General features: G+C 43.5%; 1 protein-coding gene across 1 annotated transcript in view; it reads left to right on the top strand.

The window, feature by feature from the left end:
* Positions 1 to 4,267: 4,267 nt before the first annotated feature.
* sting1 (stimulator of interferon response cGAMP interactor 1) overlaps positions 4,268 to 23,542 on the top strand; it is a 32,914-nt gene continuing 13,639 nt past the window's right edge. Inside the window, exons 1-5 of the mRNA XM_055643086.1 lie at positions 4,268 to 4,406; positions 11,660 to 11,889; positions 13,233 to 13,295; positions 13,420 to 13,555; positions 18,055 to 18,163. Coding sequence (XP_055499061.1) covers positions 4,389 to 4,406; positions 11,660 to 11,889; positions 13,233 to 13,295; positions 13,420 to 13,555; positions 18,055 to 18,163 — 556 coding nt within the window. The 5' untranslated portion in view covers positions 4,268 to 4,388. The remainder of the gene's footprint in view (positions 4,407 to 11,659; positions 11,890 to 13,232; positions 13,296 to 13,419; positions 13,556 to 18,054; positions 18,164 to 23,542) is intronic.

Raw genomic sequence — 23,542 nt, 5'->3', positions numbered from 1 at the left:
ACACAACGGGTCAGGCAGCATCTCCGGAGAAAAGGAATAGGTGTCATTTCTGGTCAAAATCCTTCTTCAGACTCAGGGGCGAGTTCTCCCTGCTTATCTATCTTCTACCTACTGGAGAAGATATATGAGCTTGAAAATCTGGACATCCTGACTAAAGAACATCTTCCCCACTGCTCTCAGACTCCTGAACCAGTGACCTCTTTCAAAGAAAGGTCTTTGGTTAGACTTTACTGGCTTTATCTTGCACTAAACGTTATTCACATTATTCCTTTTATCATGTATTGTTTTTCCATTGAGGGGTTAGCACGCAACAAAGGGTTTTCACTGTACCTCAGGGCTGCCAACATTGGGTGAGAGTTGAGAGTGAGAAATTGAGAGGGAGCATAGCGACCGAGGGGGGGGGAGGGTGTGGGAGGGGGTGTTCCCCATCCCTTAGTAGACTCCGGAGGACGGCACCAACTCCACTCCTGGCTCCGGGCCAGGGTTAAAACTCCATGGGGTGTGGACAGAGCGGTCGTCGGACATAGAGCCGCCGGAGGTGAGGGTGGGAGGTGTGTGCCGTGCCTCAGGGTGGAAGGGGGAGGGGGGTTGGAGCTGGGACCACCACCGCCGTGTCTCACCTATCACACCATCTGCATGGGAGAAACTAAACTACTTTGTTTTCCCCAAAATCATCCCGCAGGCCGGTAGTTTGATAGCCCAGCTTTAAACCAATCCCATCTAGTGCTTGAATCACATATCCTGGGAAAAAGATTATGCATTCACCTGATATTCCCCTCATGGTTTTTACTCACTTCTAAAACAATTCTTGCTTTATTTTGAACTTTCAGCACCCGCAGATATTTGAGCGTGAGAAATTTTGTGATCAGCGTGAGAACATGAGAATTTTGTGAAATGCATGAGGCTCACGCTCAATGCGTGGGAGTTGGCAGTCCTGCTAATAATGCAAACATTTTATGCAAGTACCAATTGTTTGGACAAAAATCACTTATTACTGCTTTATAACAGTTATGTTACTTTAAGACCATTTCAGAAATGATGGCACTCAACAAACAATTAACTAACAAATTAAAGCAAACTATAAATAAATAACATGTTCCCTTTCCTGACTCGACCTCATAAGCACTTTAACGCAGTTAACAGAGCAAAGGGATATTAATCTCAAGAATCAAAATGGGGAAAGTGGGGGCAATTTTGCTTAAATGGTCATTCTAAGCCCATTCAGATCTTCATAGAGTCAGAGTTATACAACATGTACGTGGCTGGCCCAATTTGTCCATAATGATCAAGTTAGCATTCTGCGTGCCCAGGGACTGGCTGCCAATCCCAGATCAGCTCGCGTCCCAGGGACTGGCTGCAGTTCTCAGGTCAGCTCGCCTGCCCCGACCCTGCGAAAACGAATTGAAAAAAAACGTGGTTTTTCGGGTTACGGGCCGGATTCAGCCCGTGTGCCGTAGGTTGCCGAACCCTGTCCTAGATGTTTGGCCTCATTGTGGTCCTCCCCATGTTTTACAACTGATTCACCTGGTTAGTTTTATCTCCGGCTGCTTCACGTTGTTGGCAGCTGCACATCCAACCAAGAAAGAAGAGAAGAGAAGAGTTGCGACGTCACTCACAGCCGCCAACTGACGCACTTCCCCAGACCGCACAGATCGCTGTGATATGGCGCAAAAAGGCAAACTGTGCAGGGACTGAAGACAGCGTGAGAATTCTGTCATCAGCGTGAGAATTGGCTGAAATGTGTGGCTCTTACGTTCAAAGCGTGAGAGTTGGCAGCCCTGTCTAAGGCTAGGATATGACAACAGACGCACAGGGAGACACATACACAAAGGAACACACACACACACACACACACAGGGAGACAGACAGACACGCACACACACACAGGGAGACACACACACGCACACAGGGAGACACATACACAAAGGAACACACACACACACAGGGAGACAGACAGACACACACACACACAGGGAGACAGACAGACACGCACACACACACAGGGAGACACACACACGCACACAGGGAGACACATACACACACGAACACACACACACACAGGGAGACAGACAGACACACACACACACAGGGAGACAGACAGACACACACACACACAGGGAGACACACACACGCACACAGGGCGACGCATACACAAAGGAACACACACACACACAGGGAGACAGACAGACACACACACACACACACACACAGGGAGACAGACACACACGCACACACACAGGGAGACAGACACACACACACACAAACACACAGGAGACAGACACACACACACACAGGGAGGCACCTACACACACACACACACACACCTTTCCTTCCCCCACTCCCTCCTCCCCCTTCCTTTCTTTCCTCCCCTCCCTCTCTTTCCTCACCCTCCCTCTTTTTCCTCACGCTTCCTCTCTCCCCTTTCTCCTTCCCTTCCTTCATCCCCTTTCTACATTCCCTCCCCCTGCCTCTCTTTGGCTCCATCCCTCCATTTTTTTCTTTCTCTCTCTCTCTTTCTCCCCTCCCTCTCTTTCCCCAGCCGCCCAATGGGGAGTCTGGCGGGCACGGTGTAGCGTGGATTGGCGGCGCTGGCGCTGCCGTGTGAGTTGAAGGGCAGGAGGGAGGGAGCGAGGTTGTCGCGGCAGCCGGAAGCGCAGCGCTCACAGACGGCGCACAAAAGCGCTGACACCCGCTGCCCGGGACCGACGTGCTTCCCCAATCCATGCAGATCGCTGTCATGCAGCGCAAAGAGACAAACTGTGCAGCAAAGATCCTATAGCTCCGCTCTAGGATCTTTGCTGTGCAGGGACTGAAGACAGCCTGTCAGCGTGAGAATTCTGTCTTCAGCGTGAGGACGTGAGAATTGGCTGAAATGCGTGAGTGTCACGCTCAAAGCGTGAGAGTTGGCAGCCCTGCTGTACATTCTGTACAAGTGCTCGTACTGTACACGTGACAATAAACTAAACCAAACCTACTTCGATGAGGTGTTGCCACATATTCTCAACTCCACCTTATTCATATAATTTGTTATTGTACTTTAGTTTTTTTTTGCACCACTACAGAGTGCACTACAAGCTTTGCACAATGCTGTTGCTTTGTACCACTGTTATATTTATTTCTGTACACTCATCACACATTTCACTCAGGTGATTTGTGCTTAATAATCAGCACGTAATTCAAAAAACCCGTATATCCGACTACACTGCCAGCAATAAATTGTGCAAGTTATTGCAAAATTACCAGTGCATATATCCTGCTTTGGTATTAAAGGCACAAGTTTAGTTTAGTTTATTATTGTCACGTGTACCAGGGTACGGTAAAATGCTTTTTCATTGCATGCTATTCAGTCAGCAGAAAGGCTACATATATGATTATATCAAGCCATCCACATTGTACAGACACAGAATAACGGGAATAGCGTATGGTACACAATAAATTCCAGTAAAGTCCAATTGAAGATAATCCGGGATCAGCAGCGGACCTCTTGTGGCAGTAGGTGAATTGCAGTAGATTAAGGCCGCCTGGTAGACTGGATTTAATGCGTTCCATAACCAGCCTCTCAAAGAACTTCATGATGGTGGATGTCGTGGCCACTGAACGGTAGTCGTTAAGACATGAGATCTTGCTTTTCTTCGGCACCGGGATGACAGTGGTCTTCTTGAAGCAGGTGGGTACCACAGAACAGAGTAGAAAGATATTAAAAGTGTCCATGAGCACTCCTGCTAGTTGGTGCACAGTTTCTAAGGACACAGCCAGGGACTCCATCCCGGCCAGTTGCTTTCCGTGTGTTAACCCTCAGGAAGGCCAATCTAACCTGCAACAGTGACAGTGGGAAGAGGCACACTTGAGAGAGGGGATGTCATCATCCCTTTGGCCCTCTGCTGAAAGTGAACATAGACAGCAATACGATCATCAGGTGGACCTGCACTATCACCAGCAATGCTGCCTGACCTCACTTTGCAGCCTGTCGTAGTATTCAGGTGCATTATTTCAAAATCACATAAACCAAACAAGCCTAGAAGGCGAGATGCCTGTATTTATCATTACCGTGTGTATAATGCTGACTCTGTGATCTTAACGGAAACAATAAATGTAATTGCGCCCCAGTGTACATGACAAGAAAATAAACCAGAATGTAAAACTCAGAGCCACAGAGTTCGTCGCCGGGATGATCTCAACTTTGCAGTCCCGCCATTCAAAGAAATCGAAACTCCTCTAGATTCCGGTCGGACCAGTCAGGGTAAATTCTTTAATATTATCTCTAAAGAATCTTCAAATATTCCCGGAACTAAATGACGTGATTTATCGGAAATCAGCCGCGTTTGGGGAGGTGCCGGGGGACTGGTAGCAGGTTGGGTGTTGTGCGCTTTCCTCCAGGGATAGCGAGGATGGAACATACCCGCAAGGTGAGTGCAGGCTGCAAACTGGCGTGAAAAATAAAACGACACCTGTTTAAAAAAAAAAACATTCTCTCTGTATCATAATCGGAACGTGAAAATGTTTAGTGACTTTGCAGCAATATTAGAGAGTGAGATATCGGATCCCGGGCTATTCACTGGTCCTGTGGATAAGGCTCCGTATGTACAGCATTCCCCCAAATTACTTGTAGAGAGAGGCCATTCGCCCCATCGGGCGGGTGACGGCCCCTTAGGTGCGTGCAAAGTTTTATCAATTGGCTTTAGAGAACAAAAACCCTCAGGTTAAGTGCTTATAGGGTCTAACCATCGCCCTAATAATAATAATAATAATAATACATTTTATTTATGGGCGCCTTTCAAGAGTCTCAAGGACACCTTACAAAGACCCTAGAGGCATCGATGTCCATGCTGTTGTGTGAAGTCAGTGTTTTTCGCTAGCTAGGGATGTACTAGGGTTGTTTGACAAAAGGGGTGTCATCTCCAGTTGGAGGTTTCTTAAGTAAGTTTGAGTACATCGAGTCAGAGTGCATGTCACTGGGTGCGCACTGAGCAAGTTAGCAAGCGAAGATAGACATGAAATGCTGGAGTAGCTCAGTGGGACAGGCAGCATCTCTGGAGAGAAGGAATGGGCGACGTTTCAGGTGGAGACCTGAAGAAGGGTCTCGACCCGAAACGTAACCTATTCCTTCTCTCCAGAGATGCTGCCCGGTCCCACTGGGTTACTCCAGCATTATGTGTCTATCATCGGTGTAAACCGACATCCGCAGTTCCTTCCTACACATGTTTGCAAACGATTTGTTTTGTTAGCTTTGAACTAAGGACTACCTAATGGAGTGACAATGGAAAACTGAAGGTGAGGAGACATTGAGTTGTTTTTAAAACTTTAGTTGCAACAGAAACGAATGGTAACTCAGTGAAATGTATCCGGCGCTGATGCAGCCTTTGATTGGATGATAGGCAGGAGATAGTAAGTGACCAAAAGGGGAGAAGCAAAGGAACAATAACCAAGAGGAGGTGAAAATGTAAAAATGATTGTCATAAATTACCAAAGAAGTTTTGAAATGATGCTATAACTTGGAAAACAATGCTGATCTCCTCCCTGTCACAGGCATGTACTCCTTTTGTTCCATCTCACACTACCCCATCGTACTTTTCTTGAGATGTGAGCATTGTTGTCGTGCAAGTTTTGAAAAATGACATCATCAATTCAGATGTGGAAGTATTTAATTGGAAGAGGTCTAATTTCAGTTGTGAAGAGACCTTAGTTGATGTGGTTTAAAATGAAAGATTATTGGCAAAATTAACCATATAATAATAACCATATAACAATTACAGCACGGAAACAGGCCATCTCGACCCTTCTAGTCCGTGCCGAACACATAATCTCCCCTAGTCCCATATACCTGCGCTCAGACCATAACCCTCCATTCCCTTCCCATCCATATAACTATCCAATTTATTTTTAAATGATAAAAACGAACCTGCCTCCACCACCTTCACTGGAAGCTCATTCCACACAGCTACCACTCTCTGAGTAAAGAAGTTCCCCCTCATGTTACCCCTAAACTTCAGTCCCTTAATTCTCATGTCATGTCCCCTTGTTTGAATCTTCCCTACTCTTAGTGGGAAAAGCTTTTCCACGTCAACTCTGTCTATCCCTCTCATCATTTTAAAAACCTCTATCAAGTCCCCCCTTAACCTTCTGCGCTCCAAAGAATAAAGCCCTAACTTGTTCAACCTTTCTCTGTAACTTAGTGTGAAGCAATCAAGGAGAAGGGGAGTTAAGGCTGGATTATTTGTTAAAATGGATGGCTGCAGCCAGAATGGTGGATTGGGAGTGTGGGTAGGTGTGTGACGGAGCAGCTAATTGGGAATGTGATGATGTGTGTAACTGAAGCCAGGCAGGGAATGGGGCTGGATATGAGGCCGGTCACTGAAGCTGGAGGGTGAGCAGGAGATAGACACAACATGCTGGAGTAACTCAGCGCATCAGGCAGCATCTCTGGAGAAAAGGAATAGGTGACATTTCGGGTGGAGACCCTTCTTCAGACCAAGATTTTGGGGGGAGCGAGACTAAAGGTATGAAAAGGTACAGAACTAATCAGAGCAGGCAACGATGACCCAGGAAAGGTGGAGCACACTATGGTCCATTGTTGGCTGTGGAATAGAAACATTGAAACTTAGAAAATAGGTGCAGGAATAGGCCATTTGGCCCTTCGAACCATTAAATATGATCATGGCTGATCATCCAAAATCAGTACCCCGTTCCTGCTTTTTCCCTCATATCCCTTGATTCCATTGGCCCTAAGAGCTAAATCTAACTCTCTTGACAACATCCAGTGAATTGGCCCCCATTGCCTTCTGTGGCAGAGAATTCCACAGATTCACAACTCTCTGGGTGAAAAGGTTTTTCCTCATCTCAGTCCTAAATGGCCTACCCCTTATTCTTAAACTGTGACCCCAGGTTTTGGACTCCCCCAACATTGTTCCTGCATCTAACCTGTTCAATCGCTTAAGGATTTTATATGTTTCAATAAGATACCCACTCATCCTTCTAAATTCCAGTGAAGACATGCCCAGTCGACCCATTCTTTCAATATATGCAGTCCTGCCGTCCCGGAAATTAACCTGGTGAACCTACGCTGCAATCTCTGAATAGCAAGAATGTCCTTCCTCAAATTTGGAGACCAAAACTGCACACAATACTCCAGATGTGGTCTCACCAGGGCCCTGTACAACTGCAGTGGGATCTTCTTGCTCCTAAACTCAAATCCTTTTGTAGTTAAGGTAATGTAGAGGCACCAAACATCGTGAATAAGCGGGTTACTTTATTCAGGCATATTAGGTTTGAAATACATACTCTTACACAAAGCTGTTGTTGCTGCTGCGAGGCTGTTACCTCTTGGGCTTGAGCTGAGCTCCTGCTGAGGTGGAAGGACACTCACCCAAAGAGAGAAAGGAGCTGGTCAGCTCGAAGTCAGAGAGAGAGAGAGAAGGTTGTCCCAGGGTTCGTTATATACACCAGGACACACTCCTATACCCCGTGACAACTCCCTGCAATTGCCCCACTCACGTGACCCTACCCCCGACTGCTGAGGGTTCTTGTAGCTAGTGGTCAAACCACTGGCTGCCGCCACAGTAATAACAAAGGGATATGAACAAAAACTAGCAGGGTGACAAGGATGGGGGAGCGGCAGAGAGAAGGAATGCAAGGGTTACTTGAGATTAGAGAAATCAATATTCGTACCGCTAGGTTGTAAGAAGCCTAAGCAAAATATGACGTGCTGTTCCTCTATAATTGCACAAGCGAAATAGGAGGGTGGATGGCTGAAGTGGGAAGTGAGGGGGGAGGCAGTTGGTGTGGCCTCCTGTTTATCCACATATATTCAGCTGTCCAAATGCTCGGGATCGAATTAGTTATTGGAGGATCCAAGTATACTCCTTTGTAGCTTGATGTGGGTTCTTGTTTGCTCTAACATCTACACTCTCCCGCCTCCCCCCACCCCATCCAGAGTAAACCTATGTAGGTGAGTTGAGAACTTGCAAACTCCACATAGGTGGTACCTGAGATCACGATTAATACTAGCATCCTGGTGTTGTGTGGCAGCAGCACGAACTTGCGTACTTTAGAAATACATAGCGGAAACAGAGTGCACCGACCAGCGAACCTCGCACATTAATATTATCCTGCACACACTCGGGACTTTTCTTTTTGCATTAACAATAAGCCAATTAATCTACAAATCTGTATGGCCACTCCAAAGAGTGGGACGAAACCAAAGATCTCGGAGAAAACCCACACGGTCACGGGGAGAATGCACAAACTCCGTAAAGACAGCACCCATAGTCAGGATCGAACCCGGGTCTCTGATGCTGTAAGAGCTGCAAAGCACCAACTCTACCGCTATGCCACTGTGCCACCCGATGAGATCAAGTCCTATCATTGGACAATTGCCAATTTATACAGACGTTAATGACATGATTTGTAATGAACTAGAGTTAACAAAAATCTAAATATTTTTGAATAACTGGCCTATTTCTGCATGTATTCTCACATGAGAACATAGAACAGTATAGCAGAGGAATCGGCACTTTGGCCCACAATGTTAGTGCTGATCATGATGCCAAGTTAAATTGGTCTCATCTGCCTGTACATGATACATATCGCTCTATTCCCTAAATGTTCATGTGCCTATCTAAAAGCTTCTTAAATGCCACTGTCAATTTAACTCAATGCCTGGATTAAATGGTCTCAGCTTCAGGGAGAGATTGGATAGACTCGGGATTGCCTCCACCCGCATAATTCTGTGTAAAAATCTTGTCCCACACATTAAACTTTTCCCCTCTCACCTTACAACTATGCCCTCTAGTGTTGGACATTTCCACCCTAGGGAAAAGGTTTTGACTGTCTACCCTACCTATGCCTCTCATAATTCTATATAGTTCTATCAAGTCTCCCTCAAACTCCAACATTCTAGAAAAAAGCAATCCCGAGTCTATCCAATCTCTCCCTGAAGCTGAGACCATTTAATCCAGGTAACATTCTGGTAAACCCCATCTGTACCCTCTCCAGTGCCTTTGCTTTGTTATACCATTCTCAGTTAACTTTGGAGAAGATATACATTGAGTTATTCGAAGTACTGATATGCCTTTCCTTCCTAGGTGTTTTTCCTCCCAAGTGGTCATTTATTGAGAGCAATATTAAGTCTTGCTTCATTCGAGTGTTTAGTCAATCTGTCTGTGGAAACATTGCGTATGAAAATGTGAGCATTGAGTCCAGGCCACAGGGGGGCGCTATTGTAACGTATTATTTTCATAGCCAGAAAAGCAGATGAAAGGCAGTAGTGAACCAACTACAATTACAAAATGTAATCAGACCATTTAAAGGAGCAACTAAGAACTCTCCATTTGAGAAGTACCTGTAACAGATATATAATTACTATCAGGTTTATAATTAGTTTTAATAATGCCTTTTGGAAAATAAATATTTATATTTATTACAAATCCTATTGTAGACCTTTAAAAGTTTTGAGCAATAGGAGAGTTCTTCTGATGTTGTAAGTACGATTGTTTTCATCAGTGGTACTTTGACAATTTTGATTTTAATTTTCAGTCCCAGTGTTCTTTGAATTAAATTGACTCTTGACTCTTGACTCTTGACTCTTGACTTGACTTTAGTTCTTTACCTCATGCACTATGCACCACAGTTCAATAACATTGCCTAATTTATCCTCAGTTGGATATTTTTTGGAAGGTATCTTGTGAAATTACCTGTGTGGTAAAATATCAAATTAGACAATAGACAGGAGTAGGCCATTCGGCCCTTCGAGCCAGCACCGCTCAGATATCACATCTTAAATGATATGGCCAGGATCTTGAGTCACTATAAATAAGGGGCATGAAACAAAGCAATCTTATTTCAGCATAGAAGGGCATTAAAATAAAATGAACAAAGCTTATGCGTTCATATTAAACAAACCTAATTTGCAGTCAAGAGCATAACTACATGCAGATTTAGGAAATGTGCTGATTCATACAGAAGATGGATCATGATTGTGCAATTGTGCTCAATGTGGCTGGTGTACATATGGTGTACATATAGCTGCTAAATTTGTATAAGATAATTACAAGCAGTTGAATAATGGGTGGGAACTAATAAGCTTTGGCTTCTTCCTGCTCCTTTTCGGACATATGATTTCATTTATTTATAGATATTGTTTATGACACTTTATAAATATTTTGTTTTGTTTTTTGTATGCTGTTTCACATTTGCTTTTTATTCTTTTATTCTGTTCAAAATAAATAATTTTAAAAAAAAAATGTGAATGATCTAAGTTATATCTCCATTAGGTGTATATTACATCTGTAATATAAATTAAGAAATAAGAGGTGGACACAGTTTACACAATTGGATGGATTTCAGATGCAATGGAAAGGGTGGTTTGTATCAGGAAAAATGTTCTGGAAAAGGAAAGTCTGATAAAGACACAGAAATCATTTAAATTGAATTTATGTGTAGGAAGGAATGACAGATGATGGTTTGCACCAAAGATAGAGACAAAATGCTGTCGTAACTCAGTGGGTCAGGCAGCATCTCCTGACAAATGGAATAGGTGGTGTTTTGGGTCTTCAGACTGAATTTACACTGGGAGAACTACTGGATTTTTCTGAATGGAGGAGCTAATGAGTAGATAGACACAAAATGCTGGAGTAACTCAGCGGAACAGACAGCATTTCTGGATAGAAGGAATGGGTGACGTTTCAGATCGAGACCCTTCTTCAAACCCGAATCGCCACCCACTCCTTCTATCCATAGATGCTGCCTGTCCCGCTGAGTTACTTCAGCATGTTGTGTCTATCTTCAGTTTAAACCAGCATCTGCAGTTGCTTCCTAGCTAATGAGTAGAATGGCTTCACTCAACATGTGGCTGTTTATTTTGACAAACGCATGGATAGATGTGTGTTTTTTAATTTTCAAGGTTTCAAGATCAGTTTATTGTCACATGTACCAAATAAAGTGCAGTGAAATTTGAGTTATCATACAGCCGTACTAAGTGAAAAGCAACAAGACACACAACCACATAAAAGTTAACATAAACATCCATCATAGTGGATTCCACATTCCTCACTGTGATGAAAGGCAATAAAGTTCAATCTTCTTCCTCTTTGTTCTCCCGCCATTGGGGCAGTCAAACCATCCGCAGTGGGGGAGATCAAAGCCCCCGCAGCTTTCGATCATGTTGGGGTGATTGAAACTCCCGCGTTGGGGGCGGTTGAAACTCTCTCCGCGGCATGGAGCTCCCGAGTCGGCCTCTTCTTACCAGAGATCGCTGGCTTCATGATGGGAAAGTCAACAGGTCCCGCGGTTTGAGCTTCGATCCCCGGCAACGGATCGCAAGCTCCACGATGTTAAAGTCCCGCAGACTCGCGCAGCTTGGAGCACACGGTCGGTCTCCAGGAAAGACCGCCAACTCCACGATGCTAGGCCGCAGTGGGGACAGAGATACGATATGGAAAAAAATCGCATCTCCGTCGAGGTAAGAGATTGGAGAAAAAAATCCCGCAACCCGCCCCCTCCCCCCACATAAAACAAACCAAGGAAACACTAAAACATACTTTTTAACAAATATGTAAATAACAAAGTGAAGAAAGGACAGACAAACTGTTGTCGAGGCAGCCACTGATGGTGGCGCCACCCGGTGTTTTGCAACTCATATTTACAGTCTCTGTTTCATTTGCAGATGGTCTTTTTCTCGCAGTTATTTTCAGATGACATACCCTTGCCTCGTGGAAATGCAGCTGTTTGGTCCTCCATGATTGTTATGGTTGCATCATTTTCCTTTATGTTTTCTTTGAGAAAAGTATATACGATTGTGCAGCAGCTCTTGTTTCATCTTTTCATATTGTTTCTATCAAGAACCATCCAAAAGCTTTGTGAGTTCCTGGAAGAGTACAGGCACATCCCTTCAAGGTATTTATATATTATGGTTAAAAGAGAGTGGTTAAAGAATAAATGTTATCAAAGTTGGTATGACATGAAAGTAAATGTTACCCATTACCCATGGCAAACTTTTGTTTGCAATACATTTCAATTATTTTAGATTTTAGGTGGATTTATTACGTATTTTAAAATGTAAGATATTGAGGCAGGGACTATTGCAACATGTAAGAAACATTTGGACAGGTACATGGATAGGACAGATTTAGGATATAGACCAAATGCAGGCAGGTGGGACTCGTGTAGATGGGACATGTTGGCCGGTGTTTTCAAGTTGGGCTGAAGGACCTATTTCCACGCTATAAGACTCTATGACTTTATAAGAAGAATGCAAAAAAAAGCTATTACATTTCATCAATGTTCTTGTTAATGGATAACATTTGATCCAATACTTTCTTAAATTGGTTTTCCAAGTTATATTTCTGTCATCTGCTTAGCTGATGTTGATAATGAAAAATGCATTATAGGAACAAGTTGAATCTTCCCAGGAAAAACAAAAATTAAAGTGAATCCAATCCATCCAACTTTTATTTTGTTGCTGTTGTGACAACTTTTAGACCATCCCACAATTACATGGATTAAAACGAGAGCAAATGCAGTTATAATTTTAGAGAAAGTGAACAATTTTCCAAGTAAAGATATTTCAGTGCTTAACGATGAAATCATTGCTATACAATTAATAACTAATTTATCAACAGTTTTGAAGCTTTTAATATAATAATTGTGCAAAATAGCATCACATTAAAATATAAAATAATCTGTAACTAAGAAGTAACAAATCGAAGAAAATTTCACGTGAAAACTGTTTTATTTGCACAGAAGGAGCCCAATTTGTCAATTGTATCTCAGCTGGCTCTCAGTTCAAAACATGACCACCTCCCCTGTTTTGTCCCGTCTCTCTGTTATTTCTTTTGCTTTAAATAATTATCCAATTTTCCTTTTAAAATTGGCTGTGGCTTCTGCAGTGAACAAAGCATTTGGGTTTCCAAAAACAACAAACCTCTTGATTTCTCACCATTGACACTCCAAGGGCAATAATATTTGTCTGTTCAAAATAGAAATCTGGGTTGTTAATTGTATGTTAAGAGCAAATGATAACAAAAAAGAAAAAGTATATATTTCAAGGATTTTTATAGAATCCTTTTACATAATATTCCTGCAAAAATACAGACACGTGATTTGCTCTCGATTGGTTAATTTATTCTGGTTTCTGGGGAGATTAAAATTGAGACGCAGTTTTTAAATATAACTGTTTTCATCTCTGCCAAATGACTACAGCATCACTTTCAAACATATTTATTGCATTTATCTTGCAGATATAAAAATTGCTGGAAGGCTTTCGCTGCATCAATTAATTTTAAGGAATGTGGCTGTGGCAGTAATTTTTATTACTGCTCTGCAAAATAGAAACTGGGTTGAAGCTCGCAATAGATCCTGTAGATAATTTCAAAAAGTTAATTTGCTCTTTGGAATGGTGGCTGTACAGGAACATTTTTTGCTCTTTATATTGCTGGAACTGCTCTGTGGCTACGAAGCTCGCGAGAACATAAATGATCCTGTAGATAATTTCAGTTCTTTGGGATGGAAATTAAGCTCTTCCTGTTTCTGCTATTCATTGCTCAAGGTTGTGGGATTTTTTGTAAGTATATATTTATTGAAACAAAATAATTATCTTAGAAAGCCTTGTATGCTATTAGATTTATTTCTGATGCCAACTGTGCTGATGAATTGTATCCCTTGGTTGGTCAAGGCTGTGGTAAATTCAAATAAAAATGAAGGACCAACACAGTACTGATATCTTAACCAAAATAATTTGCAGTAGATTAAAAGACACTCTCTTTTGGGTAGTTCTAACTTTAGTACATTAATACATAGAACATTACAGCACAAGCACAGGCCCTTGCATGTACCTATCAAAAACATTTTAAAAGCTGCAGTTGCAATTTCATCCACTACCATCTTGGCAGTGCATTCCAGACACCCATCTCTCCCGTATCAAAAAACCAGTCCCGCCTAACGAATTCTGCCCCATCCAACCCTTCTGCACTGAGTAAGTTCCAGTCAATATTGGAAAGTTAAAGTTGCTCACTACAAAAACCCTGTTGCTTTATGCATCTTTGCATTGTTTTTACATATCACAGTGGATATTGGTCAGAAGTGCGAAAACTGCCTGTTTAGGAACAAAGGCCCGAACACAAACATATTTATAATTTGGAACTCGAGCTAAAATATTCTGAACTGAGAAAAAGGATTTGCAGATTTCATTTTAGTTTTAATTTATATTTTGGTTTTAATTTCTATTGCATTATTTCCCATTCTACATGTAAACATTGAATATATTTAAGGGTGAATTGTTCACATTTTAGGAATTAGCGAGCTATATTTGAAGGATTGGAAAGTTTCGGGTTCATTTTCTTTCAATTCCCAAATAACAAAACATTAAACCTACGAAGTGGACTACTGATTGAAAAACAAATCTCAAAATTACAATGAAAACACAAAATGCTTGTGCTATAGCACCAGGATAAGCGTTCAACCAAGAAACTCAAGCCCAATGCTAAAGTACTATCTAAACTGACTATACCAACTTATGCTAAGGACAATATCTAACTCCATATGCAATAATCAGCGACCTACATGTTAACAAGCACATTTAAAAAAACCTGATCGTGTAAATGCAAGTATATCATTGGGCTTAGCAAGTGGGCACCTCCCTTCACTAGTGTTTCGTTGAATCAGGCCCACAACACCTCAGGAAGATTGTGTAGAAAGGAACTGCAGTTGCTGGTTTAAACCAAAGATACTGTAGACACAAAAAGCTGGAGTAACTCAGCGGGACAGGCAACATCTCTAGAGAGAAGGTATGGGTGACGTTTTGGGTAGAGATCCTGCTGCCTGTCCTGCTGAGTTAATCCAACTTTTTGTGTCTAACCTCAGGAAAACTCAACAGTTAGTTAGACAATAGGTGCAGGAGTCGGCTATACGGCCCTTCAAGCCAGCACCACCATTCAATGTGATCATGGCTGAACATCCACAATCAGTACCCTGTTCCTGTCTTCTCCCCATATCCCCTGACTCCGCTATCTTCAAGAGCCCTAGCTAGCTCTCTCTTGAAAGTTTCCAGAGAACCGGCCTCTACCGCGCTCTGAGGCAGAGAATTCCACAGACTCACAAATCTCTGTGTGAAAAAGTGTTTCCTCATCTCCGTTCTAAACGGCTTGCCCCTTATTCTTAAACTGTGGCCCCTGGTTCTGGACTCCCCCAACATCGGGAACATGTTTCCTTCCTCTAGCGTGTCCAAACCCTTAATATTCTTATATGTTTCAATAAGATCCCCTCTCATCCTTCTAAATTCCAGTACACAAGCCCAGCCCCTACATTTTCTCAGCATATGACAGACCCGCCATCCCGGAAATTAACTTTGTGAACCTACGCTGCATTCCCTCAATAACAAGAATGTCCTTCCTCAAATTTGGAGACCAAAACTGCACACAAGACTCCAGGTGTGGTCTCACTAGGGCCCTGTACAACTGCAGGAGGACCTCTTTGCTCCTATACTCAACTCCTCGTTATGGAGACCAACATGCCATTCACGGTAGATGCAATCTCGCTGGCCCTCCACTCCGCACTGGACCACTTGGACAACAAAAACTCATATGTCAGGCTGTTATTCATTGATTACAGCTCGGCATTTAACACAATCATCCCCTCCAAACTGGTTACCAAACTCGCAGAACTGGGTCTCTGCGCATCCCTCTGTAACTGGATCCTCGACTTCCTCATCCACATACCACAGTCTGTTCGTATTGGTGGAAAAGTGTCAGCCTCGATAACAATCAGCACGGGAGCACCTCAAGGCTGCGTGCTCAGCCCCCTGCTGTACTCACTCTATACCCATGACTGCGTAGCGAACCACAGTGCGAACTCCATCATCAAGTTCGCTGAAGACACCACTATTGTGGGGCGTATCACTGATGGGGATGAGTCAGAATACAGAAGAGAGATCGAGCAACTGTCCATATGGTGCCAGCGCAATAACCTGGCCCTCAAAATCAGCAAAATCAAGGAACTGATTGTGGACTTTGGAAGGAGTAGGAGGGGGACCCACAGCCCTATTTATATCAACGGGTCGATGGTTGAAAGGGTCAAGAACTTCAAATTCCTGGGTGGGCACATCTCTGAAGATCTTTCCTGGTCCGAGAACACTAACGCAATTATCAAAAAAGCTCATCAGCACCTCTACTTCCTGAGAAGATTACAGAGAGTCGGTTTGTCAAGGAAGACTCTCTCTAACTTCTACAGGTGCACAGTCGAGAGCATACTGACTGGTTGCATCGTGGCTTGGTTCGGCAATTTGAGCGCCCTGGAGAGGAAAAGACTACAAAAAGTAGTAAACATTGCCCAGTCCATCATTGGCTCTGACCTTCCTTCCATCGAGGGGATTTATCGCAGTCGTTGCCTCAAAAAGGCTGGCAGTATCATCAAAGACCCACACCATCCTGGCCACACACTCATCTCCCTGCTACCTTCAGGCCTGAAGACTGCAACAACCAGGTTCAGGAATAGCTACTTCCCCACAGCCTACAGGCTATTAAACCTGGCTCGGACAAAACTCAGATTATTAATAACCACTTTCTGTTATTTGCACTTTACCAGTTTATTTATTCATGTGTGTATATATTTATATCATGGTATATGGACATATTTATCTGTTTTGTAGTAAATGCCTACTATTTTCTGTGTGCTTAAGCAAAGCAAGAATTTAATTGTCCTATACAGGGACACATGACAATAAACTCACTTGAACACTTGAACTTGAACTTTCTTCACTGTCTGCTGTACCTGCATGCTTACTTTCATTGACTGATGAACAAGGACCCCCATATCCCGTTGTACTACCCCTTTACCCAACTTGACACCATTTAGATAATAATCTTCCTTCCTATTTTTGCTACCAAAGTGGATAACCTCACATTTATCCACATTAAACTGCATCTGCCATGCATCTGCCCACTCACTCAACCTGTCCAAGCCACCCTGCATTCTCAAAGCATCCTCCTCACAGTTTACACTGACACCTAGCTTTGTGTTATCAGCAAATTTGCTAATGTTATTTGTAATCCCTTCATCTAAATCATTAATATATAATGTAAATAGCAGTCAGTCCCAGCACTGAGCCTTGCGATACCCTACTAGTCACTGCCTGCCATTCTGAAAGGGACTGGTTAATCTTTACTCTTTGTTTCCTGTCTGCCAACCAATTTTCTATCTATGTCAGCACCCTACCCCCAATACCATGTGCCCTAATTTTACCCACTAATCTCCTATGTGGGACCTTATCAAATGCTTTCTGAAAGTCCAGGTAGACTATATCCACTGGCTCACCCTTGTCCATTTTCCTAGTTACATCCTCAAAAACATTCAGCAGATTAGTCAAGCATGATTTCCCCTTTGTAAATCCATGCTGATTCGGACCAATCCTGTTACTGCTATCCAAATGTGCCGCTATTTCATCTTTTATGATTGACTCCAGCATCTTCCCCACCACCGTTGTCAGGCTAACTGGTCTATAATTCTCTGTTTTCTCTCTCCCGCCTTTCTTAAAAAGTGGGATAACATTAGCTACCCTCCAATCCACAGGAACTGATCCTGAATCTATTGAACATTGGAAAATGATTACCAATGCGTCCATGATTTCTAGAGCCACTTCCTTAAGTACCCTGGGATGCAGACCATCAGGCCCTGGGGATTTATCAGCCTTAAGACCCATCAGTCTACCCAACACCATTTCCTGCCTAATGTGGATTTCCTTCAGTTCCTCCGCCACCCCAGATCCTCTGGCTAGTACATCAGGAAGATTGTTTGTGTCCTCCTTAATGAAGACGGACCCAAAGTACCTGTTCAACTCATCTGCCATTTTATTGTTCCACATAATAAATTCACCCTTTTCAGTCTTCAAGGGTCCAACTTTGGTCTTAACTAATGTTTTCCTCTTCACATACCTAAAGAAGTTTTGTTCTGGCCTCCCAGGACATCCCTCCTCAATACCTGCTCTCATTACCTATGCTAACTGTATCTACTAAATAAAGGAATGTACTTTTTAATTAAATTAATACATGTGCAAATATTACTTTACAGGATCCCACACCTGCGCAAATATCAGCAATTTGTGAGAAGAATAAGTTTAATGTCGCTCATGGATTGGCTTGGTCTTATTACCTTGGTTACTTGAAGTTAATTTTACCTTGTAAGTACTATTAAACCCTGTTGTATGAAAAGAGATTATGACTGGTGGCATTAAAATGTAATTATTATCTACTGTTGAACAACTAACATCAAATCACTGATAAATTTCCTAACCATCTACTGAATTTGCATATCATTTATAAGCATAAAGTTAAATATTAAACAGACATTTTTTTTGTATAATATCTTTTCTAATGTTACTTTACTCCTAAGGGAGAGATCTTGGTGCCTATTTATGCAACAAAAGAAATGGCATTTGCATTTTAATCCTAATCACAATGTAGATGACTAAATGAAATAAGTCTGTTCGCAGTGAGATTTTATATTTTTGGTTTTGGAGCCTTTGCACTTTATTTTGCTTCTGCAGTACTCATAACTAGCAGACTGATTACTCGACAGTATTCTTTATTACTGTAGAATACCACATAGTAATTCGCTATTGGCCTTGTTATTGTACAAGCTTTCAAAGGCTTGTTTCACTGTTATTCTAGCGTTGAAGCCAACAGCAGAAAATGTGGGAAAGAAGTTGCAGAAGTGAGATAAAATTTTGTTTAGAAAAGTTTATCATTTGATTTTGATGTTAATAACACATTAATAAAAAGTTTTAAGAAAGAACAGATGCTGGAAAAATCAAAGGTAGACAAAAAGGCTTGAGAAACTCAGCGAGTGAGGCAGCATCTATGGAGCGAAGGAATAGGTGAGGTTTTGGGTTGAGATCCTTCCTCAGACTGATGTGGGGGTGGGGGGTGGGGCGGGAAGAAGAAAGGAAGAGGTGGAGCCAGTTGGCTGTGGGAGAGCTGAGAAGGGGAGGGGAAGGAGGAGAAAGAAAGGACTACCTGAAATTGGAGGTCAATGTTCATACTGCTGGGGTATAAACTATTCAAGCAAAATATGAGGTGCTGCCCCACCAGTTTGCGGTGGGACTCATTCTGGCCATGGAGGAGGCCCAGGATATGGAATAGGAGGGGAAATTGAAGTACTGAACCACCGGGAGATCGGGTTGGTTAATGCAGACTGTGCGGAGGTGTTGGGCGAAGTGATCGCCAAGCCTAAGCTTGGTCTCACCGATGTAGAGCAGTTGACACCTAGAGCAGTGGATGCAATAGATGAGGTTGGAGGAGGTGCAGGTGAACTCTGCCTCACCTGGAAAGACTGCTAGGGTCCTTGGATGGAGTCGAGGGGGCAGGTAAAGCGACAAGTGTAGCATCTCCTGCGGTTGCAAGGGAAAGTACCAGGGGATGGGGTGGTTTGGGTGGGAAGGGACGAATTGACCGGGGAATTACGGATAGAGCGGTCTATGCGTAAATAAAAAGGAAAAGGATTTGCAATCAATACAACAATAGGCAGAGTGATTAGGACACTGCATTGTATTGGCAAACTAATGATAGGCAATATTTCTTGAAACAGATTGTTGGAGGAATGACTAGTCTCGACAAAGCACATACTTTTAAGAGACTTCTGATTCACAGAAAGCTCAACAACAGGTAGCAAATGTAATGGAAAAGCCAGTGACCAGGAAAGGGTTGGCAATTATGCAAGAGGAGTTCATAAGATCTTCAGGCAATTTCTCTATCTGTTTCTGCCAGTTATCTTGTATTAGATAACAATTTGTATGCACTGCTGGATTTAAGAAAGGTTACCTCCCTCACATGGATGATGTTCAGACCAACAATCATGTTTTGATGTAATATTCCATTAAGTCAGTGGTGGAAATTTTACCCCTGTATACTTCCCAACAAGAATAAAAAGAAGCTAGGGAATCAGCTGTATAGATGTAGTGAGAAACCAGGATGAAGAGAATGATGTCTTCACTAGTTGACAACATATAATTTAAAAAGCATGTTGGATGGTTTGAAGCATTTATATTTTCAGCCATTAAACACAGGAAAGTTAAAGGTGAGGCACCTTTATAAGATACTAGACTAAGTGGGACCCGTTGGGTCTCAGCATCACACGGGAGGGTTGGTCCCCCAACGCAATATTCCACCTCCCCACCAATTCCAATATTGGTGGCCAGGCTTTCTGGAGCGCTCGTATGGGTGTTGTGGGCTGAAGGGACTGATTTCCAGAGGGATAGTATGGACATTGTGGGCTAAATGGATTCTTGGGCTGGCGGCCCAGTCACTCAAGCCTGTTGTGCTGTCAGCTCACTCACTCACGGCTAGTAGGCTGGCAGTTGACCCATGGCTATTCCTTGAAATTCCATTTCAAGCAGGGTGCAAGGCCACCAAATTCAAGTGCAGTTTCATTCCACTTCAAGCAGGATGCAAGGCCACCAATTCAAGTGCAGTTTCATACCATTTCAAGCAGGGTGCAAGGCCACTAAAGACAGCGAGTCGTGACTTCTCCCTCCTCCATCTTGCAGAGACTGAGCCAAGCCCACACTTCTGGGTTTTATAGTCCCTCCCACCTGAAGGGGGCATGGCCTTCATGGCGTGATTGACAGGAGAGAGAATCTCAACATTTTTTAAACACTAATAACACTTTTATTTTTCATCGATGGGAAAAATCCTCGACACCTGATGAGCGGAGGGGGACTGAGTAAGATGGCCAAAACTCACAGCCATACGTGGTAGCGTTTTTTCTAAAATCAATATAAAGCGCAAAAAGGAAGTGGTCAAGATTAGACTTTTAATTATATAGAAGGCAAGGCAACTTTAATTAGACAAGGCAACTTTAATTAGGCAACACAGCTTTAGCATTTCCAAACCAAAGGCAACGCAGCTTTCGCATTTCAAAACCAAAGGCAACACATCTTTAGCATTTCCAAACCAAAGGCAACACAGTTTTAGCATTTCTAAAATATATTTTCTAACCACATTAAGGGCACTGACAGGTCAGTAAAACCATTCACAGTTTAGTAGACAGGTGTTCTGTGTTATTCACAGCTCAGACTGAGAGACATGACCCTCTCGCTCCCCCATCTTGCAGAGACTGACTGAGGCACTCAACACTTCCAGGTTTTATAGTCACTCCGGAAGGGGCGTAGCCTTCAGGAGAGAGAATCTCAACATTTTTTAAACACAAATAACTTTTTTATTTTTCATCGATGGGAAAAATCCTCTTGTCCTGCGCAGCGGAGGGGAACTCTGAGTAAGATGACCAAAAACCACAGCCGTCAGTGGCAGTGTTTTATCTAAAATCAATATACTGAACAATAGGAAGTGGTCAAGAAAATACTTTTATTAATATAGATAATAAAGCACAGAAAGAGAAGAATAAATTTGTGGTTATTTTGGTATTAATTGTACTTTAGATGTAATAGATTTATTGTATTATTTATAAACAACTATTTCCAGCACCGAGGTGTCTACAGTATTCAAATTGTGCTGATACATTACTAATAGGAGCAAGGTACTTGATGAATCTCTGCCATAAGTAAAATATTTAAAATTAGAATCTGTTTTAGAATACGATTTAACATATCCATGAAGTATAGCATTTTACAATTCAACAGCAAATTATTCAGAGATTTTCTCACTACATTGTCTCTTGAACTTCCTTGGTTTAATTTAAAAACACTTTTACACAGGCCAGTTAACCTACAAACGGACATGTCTTTGGGATAGGCTCCTGATTTGTATGTTGTTTTTTTTGCCATTTTATTTGCCACCACATTGCTATTCATTCTTGGGGTGGGGAACAAACAGCAGTGACAGCATTTATTGTCCCAAACATTAGAAATTAATGGAGAAGACAAAATCAGCTGCTCCATCAATTGGACTCCATTACCATGATGGTCAGCTATCCTTTGTTGACTTTGATACGTCAGAGGGAGGTGCATTTTTACATGCTAATATTTCCCCTGATTATGTTCAGAGAGGTTGTTAACTATCAACAAAAAGAAGCATCTGTGAGGCACGGTGGCGCAGTGGTAGAGTTGCTGCCTTACAGCGCCAGAGACCCGGGTTCGATCCTGAATACGGGATGCTGTCTGTATGAACCTTGAACGTTCTCCTTGCAACTCTGTGGGTTTTCTCCAGGTGCTCCAGTTTACTCCCACATTCCAAAGACTTGCAGGTTTGTAATCTAATTGGCTTAGGTAAATTGCTCCTAGTGTTGCAAGATAGAACGTGTATGGGGTGATTCCTCGTCGGCGTGGACTTGATGGGCCGAAGGGCCTGTTCCCATGCTGTATCTCTAAACTAAACTAAAAAGTGTCTTTGACCAGTTTCACATCAGCCTCGGGTCATTCTGCCTGATCCTATTTAACATCAGATTTTACTTCGGAGTCACGTGAGTGACTACGTGAAGAACCCACCCAGCGCGCAGGCGCGGCATTACGTCAGCAGTGCAACAGCGGCAGCAGCTGGAGCCAGGCTCTCCAGCGGCAGCATAAAGACAAGACCTCAGGTAAGTGCCTTTTTTGTGTTACAGAGTCGCTCAACGGTGGAGAATTATGGCCACCCGAAAGCGACCAGCCAGAGGACTGCCTGCCCAACTCCACCCGAGGAGGGGTCCATAGCTGGGCGGCAGCCACTCGTAGCGGAGGAGCCATTTCAACGCTCCCGCTCACCCGACACCGAGCCGCCCCCTGTGCTGCCGATATCGACGCCCCGCACAGGGAGGAAGGCTACCCATAAAACAGACCGGCCGGTGTCCTCCGATTCGTCGGAGGAACGAGAACGCTCTCCACCACCGAAACGGGGAGACGCCCGCATCAGCTGCATGAGGCAGCTCCTGGAACAGATGATTGATGAGGAGATGCAGGCTAGGCATCTCCCAGGAGGACGGGCTTTGGCCTCCACCTTACCATCACCACACCCTTCTGTACCCTCTCTGTTCGAGGGCAGTAAGGGAGGCCAGGACTGGGCTGGCCTATCCCAAGGGCAGGCGGACGACAACATCAGTATGCCGGGCGTGCTAGAAGAAGAGCTAGTGGGTCGGTACGCAGCGCCCCCAACGACCGGGATGGTACTACCACCTAGAATGGCGGCCAGTATCAATAGGCTTTCCAACAAGCCACTGCAGGACAAGGTCGTCCAGCAGGCCCTTGATACCTATACAGCGCCAGAGAATTGCGAGGCGCTGCGGGTGAAAACTGTCAACGGGCAAATATGGAACCAGCTGGGGCAGCAGATCAGGGCTCAGGAGGTAAAAATGCAGCGGGTCCTGAAGCTCCACTCTGCAGCCATCACCGCCTTTGCTCGGTCCGTCGGGAACGAAGAGCTCTCCATACCCCAGCAGGATGCACTGGCGTTGATGTGCAACACCACGTACGAGCTCAACAGCCCACGGCAGGATAACATCAGGCCTGCCCTCAATCCGAAATACGCAGGCCTCTGCAAAGCTCCAGCGCCGGAACGGGAGGCGCTGCTATTTGGTGCAGACTTGGCCAAGAAACTCAAAGAGTTGGAAGAGGCGGCCAAACCTGTAGGCC

Source organism: Leucoraja erinacea, chromosome 11, assembly GCF_028641065.1.
Source record: "Leucoraja erinacea ecotype New England chromosome 11, Leri_hhj_1, whole genome shotgun sequence".
NCBI classification, from domain to species: Eukaryota; Metazoa; Chordata; class Chondrichthyes; order Rajiformes; family Rajidae; genus Leucoraja; species Leucoraja erinaceus.
Note: the sequence above shows the minus strand (reverse complement) of the source record. Positions and strands in the feature narration are given on the sequence as shown.